General features: G+C 30.2%; 2 protein-coding genes across 2 annotated transcripts; one reads left to right on the top strand and one right to left on the bottom strand.

The window, feature by feature from the left end:
• Window positions 1-12,212: 12,212 nt before the first annotated feature.
• On the top strand, window positions 12,213-14,170 carry LOC123905054 (NAC transcription factor 29-like). The gene is made up of 3 exons (XM_045954671.1): window positions 12,213-12,622; window positions 12,862-13,142; window positions 13,452-14,170. Exons 1-3 carry the CDS (start codon window positions 12,457-12,459, stop codon window positions 13,842-13,844), a joined length of 840 nt encoding a protein of 279 aa, XP_045810627.1. The 5' UTR covers window positions 12,213-12,456; the 3' UTR covers window positions 13,845-14,170.
• Window positions 14,171-15,827: 1,657 nt separating this feature from the next.
• On the bottom strand, window positions 15,828-23,936 carry LOC123905053 (2-hydroxy-palmitic acid dioxygenase mpo1-like). Its single transcript, XM_045954670.1, has 4 exons — window positions 23,419-23,936; window positions 16,448-16,510; window positions 16,303-16,374; window positions 15,828-16,078 (listed from the first exon to the last, which is right to left on the bottom strand). The coding sequence occupies exons 1-4, from the start codon at window positions 23,773-23,775 to the stop codon at window positions 15,962-15,964; spliced, it is 609 nt and encodes a 202-aa protein (XP_045810626.1). The 5' UTR covers window positions 23,776-23,936; the 3' UTR covers window positions 15,828-15,961.
• Between the last annotated feature and the right edge of the window lie 437 nt (window positions 23,937-24,373).

Genomic DNA, 24,373 nt, shown 5'->3' with positions numbered 1-24,373 from the left:
ACGAGGGTTTTCATGAACATTTGGTACTATTGGTCTAGCTTTTTTTTACTTTTCTTTTTTAAGTTGGGCTAAATAATAGTAATTTTTAAAAGTTATGGTAAGAAAAAAAAAAAAAACAGCTTCTATATTTATATTTATATCTATTATATATTATATCCACTATATATAGAGAGGATATGAAGTTTTCATAATACTAACAATATCCTTTGATTTTTTTTAGTAGCAAAAAAAAAAATTATTAACAAACTCACCATAACATAAGGCACATTTTTTTTAGCATCAAAATTTTTTTATTAACAAGCTCACCGGAACATTAGGCATGTCTTTTTTTGAACATAAGTTAGACACAGTCAAGCGCATAACACGCTTGTCTGACACGCTAGTTTTAAAAATAATTATAATATATTATCAAATATATCTTTTAACACTATTATAATTAAGAAAAATTGAACATCTTTTATAAATAAAAAAAGTAAGATTTATCAAACAACTTTAATTTTAGTTTTAAAACTATTAATTTTAGTTTTATGGTTAAAACTATACTTAAAAAAAGTAAATACTTATCAAAATTAAACGACTAAATACTTATCAATATTAAATGAGTAAAATTTCATAATTAAAATTTGGAAAATGCTAATTGGTGCCCCCAGAGCACAGGTTAAGGTTACTAAAGATATTAATATTATCTTGAAATTTATGAAGTCAACATATTAAAAGTTTAAATTTTTGTTTTTTCAATGCAATTTTTTTCTTTTCTTTCCCATTTTAGTTCCTTAACTAGTGCCCCGTTAGCATGACCCTTAAAATTTAGTGTTGATCAAAATTAAAAATTGTCTTTATATAACAACTGTTCAATCAAGATTGAACAATTTTAATATATTAATTGCAACAGACTGTATGTAGCATTGACTGAGCTTAATCTAAATTGTTTCATTATAATAATTTACGCGAGGACAAGTCGGGCATTGGATATAGGATTGATATGGGTCTCAACCTAAATATGTTTTTTTTGAAGAAGCTAAAATGAGATATATATTAACTAAAAAATAGTCACCTCAGCACAAGGTGTGCCGAGATGGGCTACCAGAGTTTACAAAGAGACAGAAAAGAAAAATATAAAGATCAAAATCATACAAGGCCCAAACATAACAAAGGACTAGACCATCAGCTATGGTAGTTTAAAGCCAAAGTAACATTCTTCGACTTCAACCAACTATAAGAAAATAACTTGATCTTGTCCAATAACTGGAGAGAAGTGTTAGTTGAGCCTCTGAACAATCTGTGATTTCTTTCCGTCCATATAACTCATACGCTGACAAGCCAAATAAGCTGCAAAAAAGACCGGCATGCCCGAGATCCACCAACTGATGATGTGAAATGAACGAAATGATCCCAGACAGTACTGGAGTCCGTCAAAGAAATGTCAATCCATGTGCACACTAAAGCCCAAAGAGAACCAAAGAAGCTGCAAGAGATGAATAAATGATGAGCCGACTCTGCCTCCCCACAACCAACTACACACAACTGTGGTGAAGAAGATAAGATGCCTCGAGTGACCAGGTTTGACTTCGTAGGTAACTTGTCACGAAGTAGACGCCACGCAAAGATGGATACCTTCAAAGGAATCTGAGGATGCCAAATAAGATGTTTTGCATCATCTATAGTAACCGAATCACGAGTAGTCAAGAGCTGGTAAACTCCTCGAACAGTGTAACCTAAATATGTTATGGGCTTTTTTTACGGAAAAATAATAATTTCAGTAGCCAAGTAGCCATGAAGTCAGGGACAGATCCAAAAAATTAAGGATATCGGGATAACATATGTGTGAATGATATTAGATATTTTTTATGTCAAAAACAATTATTCCTACATTGATTTTTTTATATATATAGCATTGAACTATTTTTGTTACTGTATTACTTCTAAAATAGTTTTACACATATCAATATCTTTTAAAATAGTTTTATAAACATATGGTTAGACATTGGATGCATATATTTGCATTTTTTTATATTGATAATATGCATTACATTAAATTATACTCTAAATATAATATATGGGTGTGAAGTTTCACCGTTATTTAGGGAGTGACTAATAATTTGTTTAAGAGGCTCGAATAGTTTATAACTTGAACTAATTTATAGACATATACTGTTAATGTATACACATAATAATTAAAGTGACATCAACCTATTCCTGTGAAGTTACTCGGTTATAGGAACATCATATTATATATGCAGGGGTTGAGATTCGAACTCTGGACATCCTACTTATTTACTTTCAGGGTGAAATTTTTAGCCATTAAATTACTTGACAAAAAAATTGACAGCAACTCATATATACAATATATTACCATAAAAAGAAATATGGTGTAATGAAAAAATAAAGGTTTAATTAGTAAAATGGTCCCTTAAAGATATTTTTGGTTTCAGATTGGTCCCTTAAAGAAAAAAAGGACCAAATTGGTCCCTTAAAGAAAAAAAAGTCCGAATAGGTCCCTTAAAGACATCTCCGTTAATCAGTTTGGTCCTATTTAGATCTCTTTTTAAAATTTTTTTATGGATGATCTATATGATATAAACTTTCAGTCTAACGGTGAATTTTGTAAAATTCGTATTCGATATAATAAAAACGCTAACTTGTACACCGTGCACCATATAGTGCACTTGTGCATGTTAGAACTTGCCAAATGATACAATATATTCTACTTGTGCATAAACATGTTTTCACCGGAATGATGATTATTTCAACAAATGACTTTATCATGGTCCAAGAAAAAAATTGTCCGTTTACTATCATGAGAGGTTTAAAAGGTAATGAAAAGTTAGTTATAAAAATAATAATTAATTCTTATGATTAGTTGTGCTAAAGGGACAAACACAACACACATATATCTTTAATAATGATTATATAATTTTGTGAAGGGTTTTTCCAAATTCATAATTGTGCTAAAAACTATTTAATTATTTTCAGAAACTTTATACTATATAAAGAGATCAAATCATATTCTATTTTTCACACACAAAAAGGATAAAATATGATTGAAATTCTCAAGTTTGTTTGTGGATTCATTCTATTTGTTTCCTTATTTTTTATTGCAACGGAAGTTGCTGGTTAGTAGCAATGTAATCCTTTTCAAATTTTCTTCTCTGCTACATATATAGTTCGTACACAATTTTTATCATATTGTAGTAACATTATTTTATTTATAATATTCTATGAGTTGCATTTATTTATTGTACTTGCACGCAATAATTTTATTTTATTTGCCTAATTTTATGAACCTTGTATTTATGCATGAATTTGAACATAAGTTGATGATAAAGAAGCGAAGCATATTATTTAGATTGTCTTCTTCTCTCTTAATTTTAGAGATATCATCACCATAGTACCCAAGTCAACCACCTCTAAGAATAACTTTAACAATTTGATTGAAACATAATTTTTATCTTATTTCATAGCCTATAATTTTATTTTTATGCCATAGTTGATATTGTTACACTTGTCATTTTTAAGCACTTCAATTTATATTACTAGGGATAAACCCGTGCGTTGCACGGGTTCGATTAAATATTTTTTAAATGAAAAATAATAATTTATTTGAAATATGATTATATTTAATATTAGTATGTGTATAAAAATAAAATAAAAAGTTGTTAAGAAATATGAGATTTTTCGTTGATTTATATCGTAGTTTTGTTTATATATTAATGTAATAGATCTCTTATAATATTTTATAAGGTTGAAGGAATGCATCATATTTTATTTTAATAGTGTAATCGTTTAAGATTTTAGTTTTCTTTATATGAGTTGCAACTGTATAGTCACATGTTGGAGGCATGCATACATATAAATACTTTTTTTTATCACATGATTTCATTTTTTGTAAATTACATATCAAATATTGTAACTATTAATTCTCTTCTATGCAATTTAAGGTACCAAATATCTGTTCTTACTTCTCTCTCGTTTTTTTTAAGTTTCTTCTCACATATTAAGTTGGTGGAATTTTATGTTATCAAAAAAAAAAGTTGGTGGAATTTTACCTAGACTTTATTAGCCTATTGTTTGGTTTAAATTTATTTTTGCTTAGTCCTTTATTTTTTGGTTTGTTTTTCTTGGTGAATTTTGTTTCCCTTGAAATTTATTGTTAGTTCTTGTCTCTCTTATTTAATAATAGTTGCCTGAATATTTAGTTTATTTTTGTTATTAGTATAATATAAACTTCAATATTTTTTGAGTTTAATTGATATGCACCGACGGTGTAAAATAGTTTTACACGATTGTCCAATAATCAACCACCATTTTTCCATGTCATATCAAGAAAGTGGGGTGATGTGACGGAAAACATGGTTGATATTGATTGACGGTGTAAAATTATTTTACACCGTCGGTGTATTTAAATTAAATCCATATTTTTTTTGCCAATATATAAGTTTGGATGATGAGTGGAAATACATTCATATATGATTTTTTTTTTTTGCAAGTCACCTTTCTTTGTTATATAATGTGATTCATATACTATGAGATTGTCTTTTTCATAGTTGGAAACTTCATATGAAATGGCGAAAATGGTTACTCTCTTCTATTCAATTTAAAATCTCATATCTCTTATATTTAATTAAAATGCAATTCTTGTCAACATCAATTCATTTGCCACTAATAATCTTCTTTAGTATGTTTAGAATCGCTTGTAAAAAAGTTCTTCCTTTTACTCGGTCACAATGGCACGGAGTTAATCATAAGTTTAACAAAGTTGTATTACTAATATATTATTTTATTCAAGTTATCCAATAATTGAGGTATTCTTGGCGGTTTAGAGATTTAATCCACCAAACGTATAAACTACATCAACATATATAGTCCAAAATGATAATATATGAAAAATATTATGTTAACCAAAATAATTATTCGAGGTGAAATTGTTTCTATGCTTATAAAAAAAAAATGGTTCTCTACTTTCGATTTACATTTTTATATTGAGTTTCTCAACGTTTAAGAGCACATATAACATTCTCATATTAATTCTCATATTAATATCCATAACACATATGGTGCGGTAGAAATATTTGTATTGCAACTAACAATTAATTTACCTAATATTTCAATCAAAAGTGTCAAGTGAGAAGCTAATTATATAAGTGGAAATACACGTAAAAAAAACACAATATTAGAATTGAAGATGGAAACTGAAGATTACCTTTAAAACATAGATGAATTTTTCACAAAAATAAAATAAAAATGCATGTTATATATAGCTAAGCCGATGATCACCTCAAGAGTTTGTATCATTTTGAAGGTGAAAACTCTTCCTATACGATGTTAGCTTAATCCTATATTGTTCCCCTGTGTGAAATGAAGTACAAATTAAACATCAGAATCCATTGATTAGCAAAAATAATAATCAGAATCCATATAAATATGTCATTGTAGAAATAATGAATGTAATTAGCAAATTCAAAGTAACAACTTATTAAAGTTATATATATGTAGCATAAAATCAACTGTATATGTTATATACACTAACACGGGTGAACAACAAAACTAATGTGATGCAGCCAATTCAAGTTCAACAACTTAAGTATTTTCCCAACGGGGTGAATACTTTTGTTTCAATAGGAATTGTCACAACTGAAAAATGGAGATAAAATGTGAAGGAGCATATATAAGTTCTCTCTTTAATACCATAGCAGTTTTTTTTTTTTACGAATATGAATCAGCATATAATTGTTATAAATATGAATTAAACCATTATTGTAACCGATAAATGTAAATGATGTATTTTAATAAAATTTATTACCAAAAAAAATAATATATATATTGGTTCATATTCTGTCAAAAAAATAAATATTGGTTCATAAGAAATGATGTGGAATAGAATCTTTCTAATTTATTTATAGGAGAAATGAATAGAATGACAATCATGAAAAATATAACCGGTGAATTTTAATAAGGTCACAGAATTGTAAAAGTTATATCCATAAATTTATACACGATTTTTGTTTGTAAGAATTACATAACATTATTATTTACATTTATCTATTTATTTATTTTATTTACCTAAAATGAGAAATTGTATGAAAAAAATTTAGAGGTGCCACATCATCACAATGAAGGCCTATGAGCAATTCAACCTTCCTTTTACTAGTAAAAGATTCTTACTTCTTAATTTCATTTTAAAGCCTATAATATGCCAAAAGTAGATTAAATAAAATGAAATATTACATAAGACAAGGGGGATATGAAGTTTAATCCAAGGAGAAAAAAAAGCGAACAACCCAAATGGGTACAAAATAAAACCAGGGAAATTTTTTTTTTAGCCCTATATTTATCTCTTTACCCCAACATATTTTAAAATATTCTCATTTTACTCTTATCTTACTCTAGTAAATTTTACCGGAACACTTTTTTTCCGGTATGTTAATTTTACCTGAACACTATTCAAAAAGTGTTCCGGTTTTTTTTTCGTTGTTCACTTTCCAGAAAAACAGTTACCGAAACACTTATACCAAGTATTCCGATTTATTAACTTTGTTTGCAAGTTGCAACTTTTGTCGCTGTCATAGTTTTCCATTCTTACGTCACTACATTTCATCTTCTCAAATGAAACAACATCTTATACTTCTACTTCTTCCTCCTCTGTTTTGTCCTCTGTTTTTTCTTCTTTAGTATCATGTCCAATATTTTAATTTTCATCTATGATACCATCATCAATGTCACCACCATCTTCTTCTTGTTCTTCTTCCGGGTCAAATTTTTTAGTAGTTTGATTTGTCAAAAAACATAGGTGAAGATTGTCATGGCTTTTATGAGCTTGATGTGTTTTGAGAGATATTTGAAAGAGCATCAAGGAAGTTCCAAGTTTCCAACCACCATTGTTGGGCTTGTTTTGAAAAGTTTTTGTTTTTTTGATGTTTTCTTCATGATGATTGGCTTTAATGTTTGAATGACGGAAATCATATTCGAAGGCTAAGGAATGTATTTCGCAAACAAGAGATGTTGGGAGATAGTTATGTGGCGAGCTTCGTCGCGAATGCTTTCGTCACCGGACAGCAGTGCTTGGAGGAAGATGGTGGTGGTGGAGTGGTGGGAGAAGACGGTCTTGTTGTTGTTATGAGTGAAGGATTGAGGCGGATGGGATTGGGGGAAGAGAGAATAAGTGGTGTTGAGGGAGAGGTGAAAATTAAAATGGTTGCACACTTGCACATGTGAAACAGAGGTGTTGTTAAAGAAACACTCAAGGAAACCAACAAACCGGAACATTTAGCTAAAGTTGTCCGGTAAATATAAACAACCCAGAAAAGTTGCATACCGGAACGGTTGGTTTGGAGTGTTCCGGTATACAAATTAATTTAAAAACTAAAAAGACGTACCGACACACTTTTGTATGAGTTTTCCGATAACAATTTTAAACCGGAACACTCATATGAAAGTGTGCTGGTATGCATTTCGACACTTACTTTCTTTTTTTTCTTTTCTCACACCGGCACACTTTTTCTGAAATGGGTAGAATTTTTTTTTTATATAGTTTTACCTTCTATATGAGGACATATTCGTCCTTTTAATTTTAAATGTTGGGGTAGAAAAAAAAATTCTAAAACGAGATAAACAAGTCCAAATTTAGAGCTTGGGAAGCACACACCACGAACACAATCCAGCAAACTCATATACAGTGGCGGCTTGCACATATGTGCAAGGTGTGCGACGGCATCGGGCCTCAAAAATTTGAGGGCCTCGGTTCAAAATTTTGAGGTCCTATAATATTACTTATATATTATTTATACCTATAAAATATCAGATGTATATTAATAGATTAATTTTTAGGCCCTAAACTAATAGTTATATATTGTTAATGTTCATATAATATCATATGAGTATCAATATATTAGTTATCTATACTCGGAAATATTGTTTTAGTCCATTTTAATCTTTCCATAAAATTTAAACTCATATTAGGAGGTTCCTTTTTGACGTTATATACAAAGATAATTATTTTGTATTTCTTATCCAATTTGATTTGATGCAATTGGTTTAATATTGATAATCTATATGTTTACAAGAATAAAAATGATTTTTTATATTATATTTAAATCGACAATTTTTTTTATAGAAAAAATAAATTTTTTATATTAAGAGGGCCACTTTTATATTTTGCGCAGGGTCTCCTAAAACCCGGAGACGCCCTGCTCATATATGAGCGCAAAATCAATTTTTTTTTAAAAAAAATATGTAAACCGACAAGCATCAAATTCAGACTAACAACTCACTGTTACATATCATATTTTTTTATGGTAATTATTAAAAATCTTTTTTTTTTAAAAGTCTTTAAAACTTATCCTTCGTATTTAAATAAATTAGCACTTCTATTACTCGTAATAATAACACCATAGAAACAAGATAAAATAATTTCATTGCTGGAATAATTAACAAGTTTTAACAAGTAACAAGACCATTTTTCATGGATCTCCAATCATAAATATTGGGTTCTAATCACTTTTCATTTTTACTTACATAGTCTCATTCCACTCAATTTCTTCCCCAAGAATTTTGACAATGGATCCTCTAAATTCACAAAAATATATTGACCAAGAAGTCTTTAAGTTGATTAATCTCATGTTTTCTCAAGTCTATAAAAGTAAATTTGGTTATACAATTTGTCTTCTAATTACGATGAGTATTGAGCGACAACATATTCATAAGTAAAATAAATCTACATATAGATTTGTTTTCATTGCCTCCTATCCTATTAATATTTTTTGGCTTTCACCACCAGTTGAATCTGGTTCGGGGGTCAGTTATGTGGTTCCAGCCCCCTCCCGATCGCAGTTGCGGGGAATCGAACCGCGATCATCCCTATCAAGTTCAGCGTCAATCATCACCGAATCAACTAACGGTTGGTTCCTATCCTATTAATATTGTTGTATTATTATAATATAATAGCTCATCTGCCCTAAATAATATCAAAATACACATCATCACAAAATATTTTCATAATACGCAATACTTTAATTTTAAAATATTTAAACTTCCTAATAAATATAATATTCTTGTGATAGTATTATACTATCACACTTTATGATCTTACACCACAAATCACACTTAATTATTAACTTGTGCACATATATTATTGTAAAGACTTTATTTTATTTGAATAAGAATTAGCTCTACAATAGATATTGAAGGAAACTGAAAGCATGCCTCATCTCCTTGCTCAACAAAGTTAAAGGGTAGTTGCTTTTTCAAGGCCACGATTTAGAGCAAAATTAATAACTTCAAGAATGTCTTATAGTATAATTTCAAAAGTTTTAAAGTATTCAAATTTATCTTGAGGCTTTTCAATATAGTAGCATAGTACCACATACACTTCCTTATATATGATGTAATATTCATTCAATTATATATACATTTTATAAGTTTTTCAAATCAGAAAATTCATACATAAAATATCAAGAGCTTATCTCAAAATATGGATACAAACCCTACACCTTTAACATTTAATTTTGAAGCTCAATATGTAATTAAATTACTCTAATGTCAAAACCAACTGACGCAGATCATTTAATTTTGACACGTATCATATCAACACCAATTCATGAAAAATACATCAAACATAGGATTTTTTTTTTCAATTGTCCCTGACATTAATATTTTTACCACGATGTCCTACTTCTACAAATAAACCCTACACTTTTTTTTTTCAAGGGTGTGTTTGTTTGCCGGTTATAAAACATATTCCCATGAATGTGAGAATTGGAAAATATGTTCCCATGTTTGGTAGACGGTAAAACAAAAACATACCCGGGAACAAATTAAACCCAGGAATCCTTTTAACCCACGATCTCCCCATTTTTATTCCCATGAAAGAGAGGTGGGAATCTATTATTCCAGGGAATGGCTATTTACCTTGCTACATGAAAATCCCACTATGTCCCCTTCCATAATATTTTTTCAACTGCCAATTATTTTTTCAATCTATTTCTATAGTTGAATTCTTGCACCAACTCTACGTTAATGCATTATTTGCAAGAAAAAAAAATACTTGTGTACATAATAATTTTTTTATGAAATAATAATTTTTTCTTATATACATAGAATTTTATTTTTAATTTTATGGTCAAAATCAATGAATTAAAATAAAAGTAGTCTAAATCCATAAATAATTCAAACAAAACATTTAATAAAAAATACTATATATAATCATCCTCCTTATTTTGCTTTTGGATGTTTGTAAGTTTGTAATTTTTTCAATAAAAAATATAAATCATCGAGTATTAAAGTAAATAAATAATAGGGATATTTTAGGAATTTGCACATTTATTTGAAAAATCATTCCTAGGAATTTAATGTATCATCCAAACACTTTTTTTTACATTTTCCTTAAAAAAAGATTCCCATAGTCATATTCCAAGGAAAATTAATCCTGGGAATATATTTGTATCCATGAAACAAACACACCCCAATTGTGTAATATATAGATTATTTTTAGAGTTTAGGTACAAACAATTAATTAATACATAATTCTTTAATCAAATTGTTACGATCTCTTTGAAGATTATTATTACTATCAAACAAAGATTTTACCTATTGTACACAAGTAAAATTCTCTTACACAATGTATTTTTCATCATTAAATCAATAAATCTAATCGTAACTTATAACCGTTAAGAAACTTTTATCTAATAATAATAAAAATTATGCATAATAAAAAAAATTATACATAATATAGGACATATCTCGCTTGATGATTTTATAAGACAATTTTAGCAAAAAAAGTCTTGATGATTTTATGTGATTTTGTTGGACTATATTGATTTTGTGAGATTTTAAAGACTTTTTTACAATCAAGATTTTTAACACATGATTTGAATGAGTTTTGAGATTTTTTTTTTCAAAAGACTTTTTACAATCAAAATTTTATAATACTTTATATATAAGTTGAAAATTTTAAAATAATCAATAAATTTTAATAAAATAAATTATTTTTTTTTTTTACGGATGAAATTATATTTTTTTGGGAATCCAAATATTTAAACAAAAAAAATTCTTACAATAGAAAAACTCTATGTTAATTTTTTTTTTTACGTATATGTTCCTAATAGTGAAAGTAGCACCGATTGGGAATCAGACTGGGTTTTATGAAATTGGCTGCTATAGTTGTAGCTTCAATTTGTGTATATTGCAAATTGATTTGCAGCAATTGATGAAATACTATTTCTAATAATAAAATATCATCGATTGTGTATTTGATGGAAAGACAGTCAATAGTTGATGCTATTAATTGACTGCTCCTTATATATAATTTGAACCGAATATGTATTATAGAACAAATAGAACCACACACTAGTGATGTTGCAGACTCACTTCATGTGAATGAAAATGAGATTCAATTTCATATTTGAATTTTGAACAAACACATAGCAAACAAAAAAAAACAAATCGCTGAAGCATGATAGGTAAATTTCATGGTTAGATTGCTAGAGAATTCTGCAAATGACTACCGTTTATCTTTTGGCAAAGATGATAAGAGGAAATTTGCAAAGCATGTCCGATGGCAAAGAGAGAAGAAGCTTACTAATCATGATAAAAAAAAAGTTGAGAGTTTGAAAAAGTCCGGAGGTTTTTAGTACGATTGTTGAAAGACCATAATATGTGTATTTTTGACAAAAAAGAATCCATCAAAATCCATTGCAAAGAAGAATTCATCAAAATCTGGAGACTTTTGAATACTAATAGACATTTTAAAAGTTGAAAGAAATCTCGATTGAATATCAACAAATTGTGTTGCCCCGAAAAAAAAATCTTAATTGTCTTAATTGAATACCACGTACAAGATTTATTTAACTTCTCTAAAAGTACTGATTAAATACCACAAGATTTTTTATCATAAAAAGTCTTTTAAAATCCTATGAAATCATAATCCAATATACCCTCTTAGAATTGATCCCAAACAAAACAATGATATTTTTATAAAGATCTAAAAATTAAGAAAACTAGTTTTGCTGACATCAACTTAAACAATTATGCAAAACATTATATATTATTTACAATATGCCAATAATATTCCTCCAAAGCATTGAATACAACCTCAATATGGATAAACACCGCATAGTGTTATTCAAAAAAAAAAAGAAAAAAAAAGAAAAAGTCAAATAAAAGATAGGTGAAGGAGTATCTAGTCACTGATTGGAGCATGGCAAGAGCTTTGGTAACGCATATTAACCAATCAAATAAAAAGTCATCATATTAACCAATCAAATCCATGCAACACATCACAAACGACAAAAAACCTCAAAGATAAAAGTGGCATCAATCTCTTTGCAAACATTTCAAACACCTTGATTTCTCTTCAACCCCTTTCTAGCAACCCTTTTATCCCTTCATATTTTTCCAAGAAAAATAGCCAAGAAAATTATTATTTTATAGTATCTTATTTTTTTTTCTTTACTTTTTAGTTTAATGGAAAGTAGAACTTGCTCTGAACTCCCACCTGGATTTAGGTTTCATCCAACTGATGAAGAATTAATTGTTTACTACCTTTGTAACCAAGCAACATCACAACCATGTCCTGCATCTATCATTCCAGAAGTTGATATCTATAAATTTGATCCATGGGAATTACCAGGTATATATAAATATATATTTATCAAATCTAATTTATATATATTATCAGCGTTAAAATTTTTATAATCATAACTTACTGGTATGTCATTTTGTTATAATATCTGGTGATCAGCTGTGATTAGATGTACGTATAATATTATTTTATATCGACAGTGTCTACATGTTAATATCAATTTAATATGTCTAAATTTTTTGATATATTTTTTCAATATTAATTAATTTTTTTATAATGAAATGCAGATAAATCAGATTTTGGAGAAAATGAATGGTATTTTTTTAGTCCAAGAGAGAGAAAATATCCAAATGGGGTTAGACCAAACAGAGCAACTGTTTCTGGGTATTGGAAAGCAACTGGAACAGATAAATCAATATTTAGTGGTTCTAACCATATTGGGGTTAAGAAAGCTTTGGTTTTTTACAAAGGTAGACCACCAAAGGGAATAAAAACAGATTGGATTATGCATGAATATAGGTTAATTGGATCAAGAAAACAATCCAATAGACAAATTGGATCCATGAGGGTAAGCCTTTTTGTTTTTTAATAATTTTTAGTCGTAAAATTATAGACGTCAGACATTTTGATTCTGAAATAAAAAAATTCGAAATTAATTTATAAAATTAAAATATACGTTAGTTATTTTTATCGGTCAATTTCGTATCTGAAATTGTTTCGTAAATCTCAGCTGATCGATGATTTTTAATTTGTAGAATTATTTTAAAATTTTGTTTATTTGAAGGGACAAATTCTGAGACACAAATAGCTATTTTTTTTTTTTTTATAATTTTGCTTGAAATGACGATTTTACCCTTGTGATTTTATGTGTGAACAGCTAGATGATTGGGTGTTATGTAGAATCTATAAGAAGAAAAACATCACAAAATCATTGGAGACAAATGAGGACTACACAACAAACCAAATGAATATGACACAAACAAATGATGATAGTGAACAAGAATTGGTGAAATTTCCAAGGACATGTTCTCTTACTAATCTTTTGGAAATGGATTATTTGGGACCAATATCACAAATATTATCAGATGGATCATATAATTCAACTTTTGAATTTCAAATTAATACTGCACATGGTGGATTAATGGACCCATTTGTAAAATCACAAATGGTTGAAATGCCTAAAAACAACCCTTATGAAGGTGATTTAGAGAAATACCATGTGAAACAAAATAGCAGCCTTGGGAACCAAGTATTTTATCAAAGGGAATAGCAACAAAAAAGTATAGAAAATGACATTAATGGATTATTTAGGTGTGACGATAAGCATCACCAATATGATAATCTTGAAGATTCTTTGTACAAATATATATATTACATCACCCCATGAATGAATTTTCAGTTATATTCAAACTGATAGGCCCCTCAGAATATTAGTGATACATTTTTATAATACTTTTTTTTTTTTGTTTTATTGGCTAATATTTTATAAAGGCTTGGACATAAAAAAATGTATTAATAATAACAAGTAAGATATTTAGGGTTGTAAATCAATGTTATGCCGACATCAAATATAAATCTAATATTATTTTTCTAGATTACTCATTATTTTTTACTACAGTTAATTAATGGTGTGCATAACAAAGAAGCTCCTATATGAAGTGGAAAATAAAATCAATTTACAATGTATACAAATTAAACAGTAACAACAACAACAATAATAATTATTAAAAAAAAAACAAAAAAAAAACTAATAAATAGGCTTAAAAGATGATATTAAACAATTGATTTTGCCATCATTTGACATTTTCGTCATTATATAGAACGACAAAACAAGCAAATTGGAATTTGCATTAAGTTCCAAATGTGGAATGAGATTCTGATATAATTCAAACAAAATGGTTGCTTACAATAATATTTATATTTAACATATTTTTAAATACAGACACCATATATTTATACGATTTTCGAGTTTAATTTTTTTTTTTTGTCTCTTTTCGTATATTTCATCTTTCTCTTTAGATTCATTGTTTATGTTCAATATTATCAATATAAAAAATTGTATTCAAATAATACGACTGGTCGTGCTAGCGAAGCATTCTACGCCACTAGTATTCTCCAAGAACATTAATACAAATAATTTATTTATTCTCTTATTTTTTATAAAAATTATTTATTCTTGTGACAAACGAAAAAATTGACAATTGACCAAAAAGAAAGGAAAGAATTGCAAGTATTGTTAGTAAAATAATTGAAGCAAGAATGAGTTGTCAAAAGAAAGAGTAGTTAATTTAATGTTGGTTTGGTTTATTGCTTATCCAAAATGATGACGTGTTTCTGGCAGTTGGTTGGTACATGCGCATGCGTTATTCTGTATTGCGGCTGAGCCTTACATATGAGAATGAGAATACCAACTTCATGACTTTCGACGTGAGACTCTAAGTTGAGTTTATGAAATCCTTTTTTATGATTTAGTATCTGGTTCAAAAATTGATTAATTTTACGAACATCTATTTTATCATCCGTTAGTATAGAGTTCATTTAAAGTTAGAGTTTCACTCTATATGAACATGCTCAACACAGAAAATGAAATCAAGTTAATTCAAATATGAAACCCCAAGAGAAGCACACTTTAAAATTTCAAGTCTTTACTACCATAACTACCATACCTTGAGATCTAAGACTAATAATGATTATTAATTCAAATCCATGTATTTGCTTCATCAGCAAATTGTTAATTAATGTATTATATACATATATCTAAGTAGAAGTTAGGCAAATCAATCATTTGAATAAGTCATAGCGTGATACAGTATTATTTAATTTAATAATTTAGTTGAATTAGAGTTTGATGTTTTCTCTCTCATCCCCGCGTTTCTTTTATACCCCTGAATTTTCAATTGTGTCCTTGTTTGCCTTGAAAACAAATTTAGTCTAGTTAACCAAGTGGACCACATGAATTTGAAAATCCATGTGTAGTTTAAAATTGTTAAGAACAAAAGTCTTGTATACCAGTCCAAACTATGATTGTAGTCGTTAATTCACAGCTTCTACATTGTTGAAGATTTCCTCTCTACACCGAGCACTTCCTCGGTGAGGCTGGAATGCATCATTCCTGCCTCTCGATCTCGAGTGAGGTTGTGTTTAGGTAGTTTAGCACACCAGTATGGCAAAGTTGCCATTCTACTACATCTTTGTTACTTGAAAATGATATATGGCTAATACTACGATAATTTATGTGAAATCAGATGAGGAATAATCCTGAAAAGCATATATATATATATATACCAGTGTAATATACAAGATCATGTTTAGCTTTTTATTCTTCCTTTGTTGATAAAAAGATCATTTAACATCAAACCATTTAAGATATAAAAATCAAAGCAGAAGCTATGAAATTAATCTCTGCTTACTTTCTTGCCACTCCTCAATATTAGCTTCAACTTTTGCTTGCACAATTGAATGAAATCCCGGATATGGTTCATAACCAAATACAACCTGGAGAGCCTGCAGCAAATCAATAGCCATACATTCAGGCATAATTATGAAACACTGACACATACGTAGACACACGTGTCAATCCAACACCGACATATGTCAGACGCCGAACACGTCTTTAATCTAAAGTGTCAGCAATGAACACATTCAAGCAATAATACTATATTAAGGAAAGAAAGATAACTGGGTAAGAAAACAAACAATATAAGGACAAATATGAAAATTGTGTATACCTCCAGCAATACAAAGAAAGGAGCCATTACAAAGGCCTGAATGAGGTTATCCAAAAGAGCAGGTGCTCGTTTCTGCAGGCGAAAAATCTCAAGTTTATATTTGAAAGGGCGAGTAAGGAATTGAGTTATTATAGCAGGAATGTACCTCAAATACTCCATGACCAATGAACTGTCCTGTCCAACATACCAGCTGAACCACCAGAACAACCTATACACGAGGTTGTTTGAGAATTGGGATCAAAGAGCAAAAAGTGACAAATGTTACGTTGATGTTCTATGTATGCATCAAACAAGTATTTTTTCGATAAAAAAATAAAAGTTATGTTTCTTATCCATGGTTATCAAATCAAGATTCAAAATGCTAACCAAAGGACTTATTTTCTAAACCGTGAATTGAATCTTATTATGAATTATCATAAACATTACCAATAAAAAAATGACATTTTTTAAGAAAAAACAAGTGACAACAAAATTATAGACTGATATATCTAATATATACTACCTCGGTCCCCAATTATAAGTTTCCTTGAGAAAACAAATTGTCCCTAAATATAAGTCTCATTTCAAATTACTAGATATATTAATTATTTTTTCAAATATACTCCATTAATAGTTAATACTACTACACTTGAGCTGCTAGCTCAGTGGTAAGACCTTAGCCTTGTAACCTCAAGGTGCCAAGCTCAAATCCCCTCGGAGACAGTTGTAAAATTTCCACCTTACCCCAAAAAAAAAAAATTAAAAAAAAGAAAGTAAAAAGGAAATAGTTAATATTACTAATTTGTCTTGAGAGCTGCAAAGTCAGAGTTGGACATATCTATACACGAGTATTTTAGTAACATTAATACACAAAATGGACACGTTAAATACACTACCTACTTTTCTTAATATAAGTGAAAATGATAACAGAGGCTTATGAGAAGGGACAGAAGTTGTAAATGGTAACTGAAGAAAACAGCATGGCCAAGATTCTTTGACATTAGGACAAGAACAGAATTTTTATGGCAGGATGAAAAAGTACAAGCTGAAAAATAAGATGTCATTTTTTTTAACATCGGGAAAGGGAATAGAGTAACAGACAATGAAAACACTACCAAAACCTATGCCATAATTTTCTTAACATCGGGAATGAGTATGGTGGAAACGAATGAACAAGCACCAAAAAATGAGAGGAAGAACGAAAGTGAGTTGAGGAACAGAGAGCAAAATCATGTTTGAGTAACAAGCAGACATGAAAATTATATAAATGCAATACTGTGTGTAGATTAGAAATTCTACGTTTACATTATAGACACCGCCATTATATAAGAACACCAAATATTTTAGCATTATAATAGCAATTGTAAGGATATAGAGTTATAAATACTACATTTTCTTAATTACAATATCAGTGTTGTCAATAGCGCGATAAAGCAGTGCTATAGTAATGTAGCAGAGCAGAGTGGCCAACCGCTACAAGAGATGTGGTAGCGGAGCAGTTTAGTGTAGAGGTCCTAGCGTTCAAAATAGTGGATGTTGCGGGCAAAAGTGTCGTACCTAATAAATGAGTTCAAGAATCAATGTTGAGGCTTTTGCTTGGGGTATTTTAGAATTTTTACAATTGAAAAACACTAGAACAATTTCTGAGCTTCTTCTTTCTCACTCACTCTCACTCTTGCTGTCATTTTTCACCGTCTCACTGGTCAGTCACAGCTAGTTGTTGAGTTTGGATATATATAGTTTAAGTGATATAGCATTTATATTGTTGGCTGCTATGCTCCGCTATATGAGATCGATAACAATGTGCAACATGTATATGTTTTGGAACTAGAATTTATCCTCCAGTATAGTTGTTCATAAATTGGGAATCCAAAAACATGATGTGCCTACTATAGTGCATGTCATGACGTCGGCCAACAAATCCACATGTAATTCTTTTGATGAGGTTAAAAGACAGTAAATTCTGTACTTGTGGAGAGAAGTTCTGAAATCAAAGGATTATGCTTAAGACTTAGAGAACTCTAAGAGTATATGAAACACATGTATGATAATCAGGTATGGAAGGGAAAATTTAGTCTTAGAAATGAGTATTGAGCCTAACTCAACCTTACAAAACCGGCTTGTAAGGTGAGGATTGCCTCTAGTATATAAACACTTAGTCAGGCCATCTCTCAACCGATGTGAGACTCTTAACACACCCCCTCATGCCCAGCACTATTGGGCTTGGTGCGTGGATATAAACGGTAGGTGGCCTGATAGCGGAAACCTGATAACAGGTGGCCCAACGGATCGTGGAGAGGCTCTGATACCATCTTAGAAATGAGTATTGGGCCTAACTCAACCTTACAAAACCGGCTTGTAAGGTGAGTATTGCCTCTAGTATATAAACACTTAGTCAGACCATCTCTCAACCGATGTGGGACTCTTAACATTTAGTGACCATTCATACCACAAGTTTCCATAATAAAGAATCATGGATCTACCATGTCATTCAGGTAAGGTGGATAAGATAGATATATAATTCAAAATCAATTTGTGATTTTTCAAGTGCTATGAAACTTGGAGGAAAATTCTACAAGATAGCTAGAAAATTTATGCTCTAGTATAATGAAGAGGAGAATGTTGAAATGAATAAATAAACAGACCAATATACAAGAAAATATAAGATCAGAAACTAATGTATTTGGCAAAAGTTAGACAAACGCTTATGTCAGAGTTGCATAATGTGGTTTGGTCATGGAAGTAAAATGCCAATAAGGTTTCGCAATTCAAGTTTTAAAAAGGTTACTAAAATGGAGCATAGCCAGATAAAAGTAATAGAGGAAAGAAAAGCTTCATCCAAAAAATGATTTCATCAGAAATTTGGCTTTCAATATAAGTCAATGGCATGGACTCAAATCATATAACTAACTGTTTTTTTTTTTGGTATACAATGTTGGCATTGAGGATCGAACCTAGGACCTCATACATACTACCTAAATCCCTCACCACTAGACCAAACCTAGTGGCTTATCATATAACTAACTTTGCTTAATAAGATAAGATCTTTTTTTTTTGAGATTATTACATCTAAATATACCTTTCGCCCATATTGCTTTTTGAACAAGTTTAGGCTTCCCATCATGTTATGAAGGTTCAGAAAAGTTAAGAAACGGGAATAATTCATTTATATCCCTATTTGTATGCTAATGTAATTTCAATCAATACTATCAATAGCAAACTATGGCAACAGACCTCAGTGCAGCGGCCCTTGGACGCAATAGAAAAGAAATTTAGTGTAGTGGCTGTTACAAGGAGATAGAACCGCAACTCAAAGGAGATTGAAAAAAAAAAATCCTTAAAGTTTATAGGTTATGGCTTTTTAGTTGGGGTATTTTAGGAATTTTGCAATTAAAAGACACCATAACAACATTTGGGATTCACCTCGATGAGCCCTACTATCATTTTACACACTCTCAATAATCTGTCATAAGTAGCTATTGAGTTTCTATGATATAGCATAAATTAACTAAACTATATAATAAAAATTTCAAAATAGTAACCATCCCCGCTAGTGTATTTACGGTTACCAGAAACGCTCCATTATTTGGTATTGATAATAGTGATTTCAACTAGGCAGTTGGATAGCTCAACTAGTTTGATCCAAGTATTAAAGGAGTTTTAGGATTAAAAGTCTAGGGTTGAAACAAACCCGATTAACAAGAAAATACTAACATACGAAACAAACAGTGATTTCAATATTAACAAGTTACTAGTTCTATGGTCAAATAAGAGAATTACACATATACGAAAAAGAAAAGTACAAGAAAACAGAAACAGGAAATCAACCATAAGAGATATTTTGAGATCTGCACAATTACTCCAAGATAGAATCAATATATTATGAAATATTTTTTTATATATTCTAAAAGTTGTAATGCTTTATTCACTATTCAGAAAAGGGTTGTTTTATGGTTAATCTTTGAGTTCATGTACATGCAATATCATATGGCCAATATGTAGAAAATGGCTGTATAATGCATGGTTGTTAAGATCTATAGTTAAATCGTGAGATCGCACGATCTTACGTGTTGGGGGTGAGCCATCGTGCTGGAGCGGTTGGAAGATCGCAAGAATGGACGAACGCGTGAAAGCGCAGAGAAACATCGTGAGATCGTGAAATCAAAGATCTTCCACGCGTTCTGATCGTACTGGGTTTATAAAGATTCAACCCGTTTCGCCCCGACCCGATTGATAGGTTTTTACCCCGTTCAAATTACACCGCCCCGACTCGAAAACGAACCGCTTCACCTAAAAAGTTGCTCGTTGTGCATAGAAACCTGATTACGTGGGGAAAAGGAACGGTTTCACCTATAAACATGATTGCGTATCAAAAAAAATCCTATGGAACTGGGAATTTTGCATGGAGCCTTGCATCCCTATTTCTATTCATCAACTGTATCACTAATTTCATTAATAGTTGCTAATTATTCAATCGTATTCCCTAGATTATGTTTAATATTAATGAATTTTTTATGTTTAAGAAAATTTGTGGGATCTTACGATCCTTGTTACGATCCTACGATCTACGATCTTTCTATACCCCAACGATCTTTAGTGGGATCTCGATCCTGACAACCATGGTATAATGATCTCTGAGTAAAAGTACATGAAATAGATGTTATACATGATATGGTTTATTACAAAAGAAATTTAAGCATAACACAACCCATTACAGCTATATCATATCTGATTACTAAAAACTAAAATGCACATTTTTTTAATAATTGTGGAAGTAATAAGAATGGTTTTAAATTATCAGCTTCAGATCCACAGCTTAAACAGAGAAAGGGAACCTAACAATGAAAATGCTACAAAAACCTATGCCAGAAAGAAGCACCCAAAAATGAAAAGAAGAATGAACGAACAAATAAGCACTAAAAATTGAATGAACAAGTTAAGGAACAGAGAGCAAAAGCATAATTGAGAAACACGCAAACTTGAAAATTATAAAACTGCAATACTGTGTTTAGATTAGAAATTCTACTTTTACATTATAGATGTTTAGGCACACCATTAGATAGGAAGACCAAATGTTTTACCATTATAATAGCAACTGTAAGGATCGATTGTTCTAAATATTATATTTCTTTGTTGTAACATCAGTGTTGTCAATAGCCAAATAGCGTGCTATAGTAGGGTAGCGGAGCAAAGTGGCCACTTGCTGTTACAGAACATGCAGTAACAGAGCAGTCTAGTGCAGTGGTCGTAGTGGCCAAAATAGAAGATGTTGCGACCGCTATAGCACCCTGCCTCTGAAATGAGTTCAAAACTTTAGAAAACCCCTCAAACTTAAAGGTTACGGCTTTTCTTAATGAGATATATTAGGAATTTTACAATAAAAAAAGACTAGAAAAACTTTTGAGCTTCTCCTCTCTCACTCTTGCTGGTCATTTTTCACCCTCTTAAGGCCAAAGGAAAAAAGTCATGAAATCGAAGGATTATGCTTACGAGAACTCTAAGAACATATGAGATATAAGAACATATGAGATACACGTATGTTAATTAGGTATGTAGGTGAAAATTTAGTCACCATTCATACCACAAGTTGCCAAAATAAAGAATCTTGGATCCACTATGTGATTCATGATAAGTGGATAAAATGGATATTTAGTTCAGATATGAGACTCAATTTTTGATTTTTAAGTGCCCGTCCAACTTGGAGGAAAATTCAGTACGAAAGCTATAGACTAATGATGCTCTAGGATAATGGAGATGAAAATGTTGAAATGAATAGATATAAGAAAATGTAATTTCAGAAACTATTCAAGTTAAAAATAGTTAATAAAATGAAGCATAGGCAGAGAAAAGTAATAGAGGAAGACAAAAGAGAACTTAAGGAGAAACCGCGAGAATGAAAAGCTTCGCGCTCAAAATGATTTCATAAAAAATTTGGCTTTCAACATAAAATTAATGGCACTGACTCAATCATATAACTAACTTCACCTAATAGGATAACATCTGTTATTGAGGTTATTACATCTATATATACCTTTTACCCGTATTCCTTTTTGAACAAGTTTAAGCTTCTCGTCAAGATATGAAGGTACAAAGATGTTACTAAACAGTGGACTAATTCATTTATATCCATATCCCAAATATTGTATTTGTAGGTTAATGTAATTTCAATCGATATTATCAATAGCACGGTATATCGACAAAGTGGAGTGTAGCAGCCAAGCGGCCGTTACAGCGGCTGTTGCAGGGAGACAGAAACAAAATTGAAAAACCCAAAAAAGTCCTTAAAGTTTAACCATACGGCTTTTTGGTTGGGGTATTTTACAAATTTTGCATTTAAAAGACACCAAAACATCATTTGGGATTCACCTCTCTCACTCCTACTATCACTTTTCACACTCTAAATAGTTTATCATAGGGATGCCAATGGGTATCCACAGGCAGGGATAGTAGTCATCGGCTACCCGCTCCATTGGATAAAAATTATACTCATGCCCGCTCCATATCCATACAGGGTATCCTGTAGATAGGTATTTAACAGATTTTGAGGTATCCGCGGGTATGGATATTTGCGGGTAGGGATATCACTACCCCACATCTGTATCCATTAACTAACAGGTAGTTGAAAAATAACAGTTTATCAGTTTATTTTATCCACAAATAGTTGAAATATATTCTTTTCAATTATGGTCACCAGCCATCCTGCTAATGTATTTAGGGTTACCGGGTAACAATGATTTCAATTAGGGGTTGAGTTGTTCAACTGGTTTGATCAAAGGGTTAAATAAACAAACACCGACTAACGTATTTCGGGTTACGAGATAACAATCATTTCAATTAGGGGTTGAGTTCAACTTATTTGAGCTGATGGTTAAATGACAGAGGTAACAACAAACCCGGAAAAGGAGAAAATACTAAAATAACAAATAGTATATGCTAACATTTGCCTATGAAAAAAAAAACAGTGATTTCAATTTCAACAGATTATTAGTTCTATAGTCAAATAAGACAATTCCACAAACATAAAAAAGACAATAACAAGAAAACATGTTCCTTTCTCCAACATACGAGAAACAAACATGAAAATCACATGAAAACAAAAAAGCTACAAAAAAAAAAAGAAAGTACAAGATTGTTTACCTTCCAAGCAAGAGACCAGCCAAGTTGAACAGCAACAAAACTACTAGCAACCCAACAAAAAACACAAAGAAAAGCAGCCAAAGAACCAGCTTTGAGATCCAAACAAGCATAAAAAACAGAGTAAACCAAAGTAATCAAGAACCCAAAATTCCAAACCAACACAAAATAGTTCCCAAATAGTAAAAACTCAAAATTTGGAAGACCAAAAAAGGGAGGTGTAAAGTAGAGAAAAATAAGGGCTGAGAAGACAATTGGCCAAACGAATAAACCATGAATTGCTATGTTAATTGGGTTTCTGTGATAAGCACTATAGAAAGCGAAGTGCTTTTCAAGATCAAATAATCCAGTTCTTCCCATATAGAACAGAGGGTTTTTTAGGAAAATTGAAGGGTTTTTTGTGTAGAGAATAAGGGAAATGGAATCAGAGGAAGAAGAAGATGAAGGAAGAGAAACGAGCGTTAGTACGAAGAGGTAAAGGTTGGAATTGGAATGAATCAAAGCCGTAAACAAGATTTGGTAAAGTAAAATTACTTTAATTTTGTAAGAAAAGTACCGTCGTTTTTCTTCGATTTTTTTTTTTTTAAGTTGTGTATTGGCTAGAAATTCTACTAAGGTTTCTGAAAAATTTTGAGCTTTGAACTTATAGAAAATTGTTTATGCAAATAAATAAATTTTTATGTTATTATTCATAGACAAGTTAAGATAGTTTATGGAAAAATAGCTTATAATGATATAATTTTTGTTAGTGATAATTTATGAATTAATATAAAATTTTATTTATTTGTATAAAGCTCAAAAATAAGTCAATCCAAACGGATATATGTTTGGTCCCTCTAAAAAAATTTCTTCAAACTTTTATCCTCTAAATTTTATTTTATTCTTTTAAATGAATCATGTTCGAAATAATTTATTTTGCAAATATATCATTATTTGGACGTTAAAATATCATTAGTTT

The sequence above is a fragment of the Trifolium pratense genome, linkage group LG2 (assembly GCF_020283565.1).
Source record: "Trifolium pratense cultivar HEN17-A07 linkage group LG2, ARS_RC_1.1, whole genome shotgun sequence".
Lineage (NCBI taxonomy): Eukaryota > Viridiplantae > Streptophyta > Magnoliopsida > Fabales > Fabaceae > Trifolium > Trifolium pratense.
This window is presented reverse-complemented; position numbering and strand designations above follow the sequence as displayed.

What these genes read in the sequence shown, in the direction of transcription:
- LOC123905053 (XM_045954670.1), bottom strand. Translation starts at nt 23,775, where the DNA reads ATGGGAAGAACTGGATTATTTGATCTTGAAAAGCACTTCGCTTTCTAT. An exon ending in GCTGGTCTCTTGCTTGGAAG is followed by an intron (nt 16,511 to 23,418) that starts GTAAACAATCTT and finishes CCTCGTGTATAG; the next exon opens with GTTGTTCTGGTGGTTCAGCT. An exon ending in TTGGTCATGGAGTATTTGAG is followed by an intron (nt 16,375 to 16,447) that starts GTACATTCCTGC and finishes TTTCGCCTGCAG; the next exon opens with AAACGAGCACCTGCTCTTTT.
- LOC123905054 (XM_045954671.1), top strand. Translation starts at nt 12,457, where the DNA reads ATGGAAAGTAGAACTTGCTCTGAACTCCCACCTGGATTTAGGTTTCAT. An exon ending in TGATCCATGGGAATTACCAG is followed by an intron (nt 12,623 to 12,861) that starts GTATATATAAAT and finishes AATGAAATGCAG; the next exon opens with ATAAATCAGATTTTGGAGAA. An exon ending in GACAAATTGGATCCATGAGG is followed by an intron (nt 13,143 to 13,451) that starts GTAAGCCTTTTT and finishes ATGTGTGAACAG; the next exon opens with CTAGATGATTGGGTGTTATG.